This window comes from Solanum stenotomum, unplaced genomic scaffold, assembly GCF_019186545.1.
Source record: "Solanum stenotomum isolate F172 unplaced genomic scaffold, ASM1918654v1 scaffold30406, whole genome shotgun sequence".
Taxonomy (NCBI): Eukaryota; Viridiplantae; Streptophyta; class Magnoliopsida; order Solanales; family Solanaceae; genus Solanum; species Solanum stenotomum.
Window position 1 is genome coordinate 2,276 of NW_026030956.1, and position 5,976 is coordinate 8,251.

Below are 5,976 nucleotides of genomic sequence, written 5' to 3' on the forward strand. Positions count from 1 at the left end.
AGAAGGCTTAAATATACTTTTTATATAATTTTTTTAAAATAAAAAGAAATTGTTTTTTTTCACTTTCTTTAGATGAAAATAGTGTATTTGTGTAATTCTTTTTGGGTGATATAAAGGGCACTGCCCCCATATGAAAAATTATATATATGATATATATATATTATACACCTGATAGATGAAAATATATTGTTTTAATGATATAGTGGGGACAAAAATAACTCTTTTTATATATAATAATATGACAAGAAACACACAATAACCATAATTCATATGGTTTAGTGTTTCACGTACGTACACAAGTATGTCGTTGCCGTGTGGATCGTGTGGATGCGGAAGGGATGAAAAGAAATTGAAACCGGATCGGATGGAGAGCCTGAGTATGATTCCGATGATTGGCGAACTTGGTCAGATAGGGATGTTTTTATCAGTACTATCAACAGCTAGACGAGAGCGATGTAGGTTTATTCCTTTTCCTTATTCCATCATTTTTTTTTTTCCAATTTATCACAATTGCATAAGAATAGCATGAAAAATTGTATGATTGTATGTTCTGGATCTGGATCTGGGTCTGGGGGTGGGGAGGTAGAGCATACACAAACCTTACCCAGTTGTTTTCGATACACTCTATGTTGGAAGTTTCCTGTGCTTGCTTTTCATATTATGTTGTGCATTTTTGCCTTATTAAACCTAACGACTTCTCTGCACACACATATAAATGTGCATGCATTATTTCTACTCTATGAACAAACACACATTGTATTGTGGTACAAGTTTTCAACTGTTGAATTTGTCATTATATTTTACCCTTCTTGTTAGATCAGTCATAAGTCAAATGCTGAATTATGCCCAGTAGTTCTGTTAAAGAATGACAAAAGTCTCACATCGGTGATTAATGAGATGGGTGGACTCCTTATAAGGCTTGGACAATCCTCCTCCCTTTGAGCTAGCTTTTGGGGTGTGAGTTAGGCCTAAGACCTAATCTAACAAGTTCTCATCTCTTAATTTATTTGCATGTTTACTCCCATTTACCCCATTCTGGAATTTGAACTATTTCCAAAGTTTGTGGATAGGATCAAGGGTTATGCTTCACTGGCAATCAAGCAATACTTTGGGAATGATGTATGATTTTTTATACCATGGTATTTGCCCATTTTCTATTGTGCAATGTATTGATTTTTACTTATTATTATCTGCAGGGAAAGGAACGCACTGTTACGGAGATTTTGAAGCTAAATATATGCAGGTTGTCCTCGTGACTACATTACCTTTAAAATTGATAATGAGGGGAAGGAAGAAACTTTTCAAACTAAGGTGGAACGCACGATTGAAAGAACATTAGAAGTTCCAATTTGCAGGCGCAAGGTTTAATTTGTTGCTGAAATACCTGCAATGACCCTTGTCTTTTTGCAAAAACTGTTTGCGACTTGTAATGGATCTATCTAAATGTAATGGCTCCATGTTTATGACTATGATGCAGTGCTCTTTCTTTTATTGTTTCATAAGACAAGTTTATTAGTAATACTACTGCACTTATGGAGACATTGATACCGATAACCAATCCGAGTGGTTATGGGGCATTTTTACTGGACAAATATCAATGAAAGCGCTAAGGCCTCATTTGAACCAATTTTTGCTAAGTTTTGTTGCTAGCAAATCAACAAATGTTTCCTCATTAGTCGTAAATTATTATTTTTTGGTAACAACCGTAAAATATTTTACCATAACCAACAAAAAGAACAATTACAAATGAAGAGCAACTTTCTCTGATAACAAAGAGCAGGCCTAGCTCCTACCAAAACATAAGAAACTAATTACATATTAAATGCTGAATAAAATTCCTACACTTCTTTGTTTTCATTGAACTACTAAGTAACTATAACCTTTCAATGATTTCCTTCTTTATATGTGCAACTGCCTCTTCCTTCTGTACATATTTGCCTTTGTACCACCTCCAATTCCTGGCACGCCAAGTGTGGTAAATGATTGCTCCACATATAGCAGCCATGATCTCTTTTTGAAATAGCTTCCAGTTTCCCTTTTACATATTTCAGGACTTTCATGATACCAATGTTTTGTACAGATACTTCAGTCTAGTGATCATGCATTGCTTGCCACACAGTTGATATCCATTTGCATTTCTCAAATAGGTGAACATTGGTCTCCATTACTTTCTCATCACATACACAACATTCAGGGTTTTGATTTCGATGAATACCTTGGGAAGTGCTTGTTTGCTCCCATCTACCCCATTCTAGAATTTGAACTTTTTCCTAAGTTTGTGGATAGGAATTAGGATCAAGGGTTATGCTTCACTGGCAATCAAGCAATACTTTGGAAATGATGTATGATCTATACCTTGTTATTTCCCCGTTTTCTATTGTGCAATATATTGATTTTTTTTTACCTATTATTAACTACAAGGGAAGGAACTCAATGTTACAAAGATTTTGAAGCTAAATGCAGGTTGTCTTCGTGACTTTGCCTACTATATTACCTTTAAAATTGATAATGAGGAAGGAAGAAATTTTTCAAGCTAAGATGGAACGCACGATTGCAAGAACAATAAAAATTCCAATTTGCAGGCGCAAGGTTTAAACTTGTTTGCAGTGAACCGTGTCTTTTGGCCCCTCTCATATTTAAAAGTTTTGCTCTCTATTCTTATCTGCCATTGACATCTTTATTGTTAGTGTACACAATATTTATTTTTGATGTTTGTGACTTGAAATGGCTCTCTATCGAAATGTAATGGGTCCATGTTTATAACTACAAAATGCATCAATCTTTTTTTCTTTTTCGTTTCATAAGACAAGTTTATTAGTAGAGGTTTACCGCTCCTTGGTTTGTCAGCTTTTGCATAGGAGCAGAGGTTTTATCCTTGCACACTCAAAAGATAACGGTTATGGACTTTTCTTGTCATAAAAAAAAAAAAGACGACAAGTTTAATAGTAATACTCTACTACTGCACTACAATGACCATTTTATGACACTACCGTCCTTCTGGTTAATTGCATCAAACAAACATTACCCACAATACAATCCAAACATCACAAAACACAATCCTAAATAGAGAAATTGACAAAATTATTCTAAAGTCTAAGTAGTTATGTGTAATAACTCATTCATAATGTAAGTTTAATATTTTCTAAATAAAAAATGACTTTCAAGATTTTTTATTACACAAAGTGTTCAAAATTTTGAGAATTAGTTGTTTTCTTACTTTATAATTTTTCTTTTAATTTCCTTCAATCAATTAATACATAACATATAATTTTATTATTATTATTTTCCTGGATTTTGTGTTTTGAATATAACCTTTTATATTTCTTTAAGATCTAATGGAGCTCTAAATATTTTTTAAGATTGCGAAAAAAATAATTTGGCCCAAAATTGTCTATTAATATATCATGATAAACTTATTACACCCCTAACATTATTTACTACTTAGAATATTATACAGTCGTTTGACACTAACAAAATTCTTAATTCTAACACAAACATAAAAAGTTTACTCTCTATATCACAATTTGTTTATTGCTGAGAAAACTTTTAAGTTCTTACGTATAAATTAGTTTATCATCCAATAGAATTAGTTTAATTTGATATAATGACCTAATTAATCTATGGTTTGGCCCACATAAATCAAATATATATCCCCAATTCCCCAAAATACCCACACTTTCCCAAACAGGAGCAGCTCTTTCTAAACCCCAATTCCCCAAAATACCTCCCTTAGTCCAAGCACAACATAGTTCACTTTTAACCAAAATTCAACTAATTTAGGGTTTCACGTACAACTTTGTCAGTTGATTTAGGGTTTCACGTACAACTTTGTCAGTTGATTTAGGGTTTGACGTACAACTTTGTCGATGCCGAGTGATTGTGGAAGGAGTGAAAAAGAATCGCCACCGGAGAAGAAATTGAAACTGGAGGCAGAGGGTGATGGATCTGCTTTGAAGGTTGATGATGGAGATCAAAACGGGAATGAAGAATCTTCCAGCGATGATTCCGATTCCGGCTATGATTCCGATGATTGGACTACTTGGCCAAATAAGGACGCCTTTATCAAGTACTTTCAACAAGTAAACGAGAGCGATGTATGTTCATTCTTACCATTCCTTTTCCTTATTCCATAATTTTTTTATTACACTTATCACAATTGCCATGAAAATTGTATGTAGTAACTTAAAGTAGAGTGTACGCATACGTTACCCTCTCTAAGATTGAAATTCACATACATATGTGCATGCATAGCTTTTGTATATGACAAAATCTGCTCCATGAACAATATACACATTCTGTTGTTGTACAAGTAACTATCCAATTTGTGATTATATTTTACTCTCTTTGTTCAAATTACTCAAAATTCAAATGCTTAATTATGCCTTAAAATATAAACCTTTTGATGACTCTGTTGCAGTTCTCATCTTTTTGTTTGTATGTGTCTTAATAGGGTTTTGACTTTGATGAATACCCTGGGTCGTCCATGTATACTCCCATCCGCCCCTTTCTAAAATCTGATGGATTACCTAAGTTTGCTGATGAAATCAAGGGTTATGCTTCAATGGCGATCAAGTATTACTTTGGCGATGATGTATGATCTATATCTTGTTATTTGACAATTCATGTTGGCATATCTAGGATTTTAAGGTTGTGAGTGAAAGTTTGAAAGGATTTTTCACTATTTTTCTTATATGTCTAGTCTATTTATTGTTCACGTGAGATTTCTCGTAGGATTGGCAGATCTAGGATTTTAAGGTTGTGGGTGAAAGTTTGAAAAGATTTTTCACTATTTTTCTTATATGTCTAGTCTATTTATTGTTCACATGAGATTTCTCTTAGGATTGACAGATCTAGGATTTTAAAGTTGTGGGTGAAAGTTTGAAAGGATTTTTCACTATTTTTCTTATATGTCTAGTCTATTTCCTGTTCACATGAGGTTTCTCTTAGGATTGACAGAGCTAAGATTTTAAGGTTGTGGGTGTTATGAAAGTGACGAAGTCAAAAATATAAAAAAGACATGTTAACAATGAGATTCGAACTCAAACTTAGCAACACTAAAAGAGCCTTAAACACCCACCCAAGAGCCAATGGACCAATCAAATTATTTGTTCATTGGGTGCTCTATGTTAATTTTATACAAATACCTCTTAATTTCTACATAAATATATATATTTCGAAACGAGGTTAATGGGTGCTTGAGCGCCCGGCAGACTCCATGTGGGTCCGCCCCTGGAAAGAATATATAGTGTTTTTTTACTATCTGTAGCAATGAAGTATTGACTATTGTCCATCTAAGAGGAAAACTTAATTAGTCTCACTAAGAGGTTTTAGAAAGCATGACAATGTACAACTTATAATGTGTGTCTGCTAAATTGGTTCAGTGTTTGGGTATTAATTTCTATCATGATTTAGCCGTCCTAATATATTTACCGTTAGCATTATCATAATAGCATGTAATGTCTGATTCTAGAATTAGTTAGGTTGGTCCAATTTATTTTTGTTTGGATCATTGTCTTGTTTGTTATGGCATTCTAGTGATTACGAGTAATCTATAAGTCCATTAATTTAGTGCAATAATTGTATTTGAAGGTTATGCGTGCTTCTGTTAGAAAATTCTTTTGTAGTATAGTAGATTCATGTTTAAATTCAATTGTCTGATTTGTGATTATTTGCCATTGCAATTTCTCTACTTAAATTTATCGGTAAAGTTATTAATCCTTATCTTTTTTTTTATGCATGAACTCCCTCGGATTGAGTCCATTGGACTCCTCTCTTTTCCTTGCATCTTGAGTTGGGTTGAAACCAAACATTCCATCTTCTTCGAGTCAACTTTATCCTTGTTCGGATTCTGGAAGCTGAATCTGGATAGAGGAAGCAAATTTACAGGTGGAAGTCAAAAATGAACTTGTATACATCAGTATACATTGAATATCCAGCAAATACAACGACTGTATACAGCTGACATATGGACAGAAA

The 5,976-nt window shown here is 33.5% G+C and overlaps 1 protein-coding gene across 1 annotated transcript; it reads left to right on the forward strand.

The window, feature by feature from the left end:
• Positions 1–3,805: 3,805 nt before the first annotated feature.
• Positions 3,806–5,308, forward strand: LOC125851834 (uncharacterized). The gene is made up of 2 exons (XM_049531569.1): positions 3,806–4,094; positions 4,451–5,308. Exons 1-2 carry the CDS (start codon positions 3,867–3,869, stop codon positions 4,595–4,597), a joined length of 375 nt encoding a protein of 124 aa, XP_049387526.1. The 5' UTR covers positions 3,806–3,866; the 3' UTR covers positions 4,598–5,308.
• The last annotated feature ends 668 nt before the right edge of the window (positions 5,309–5,976 follow it).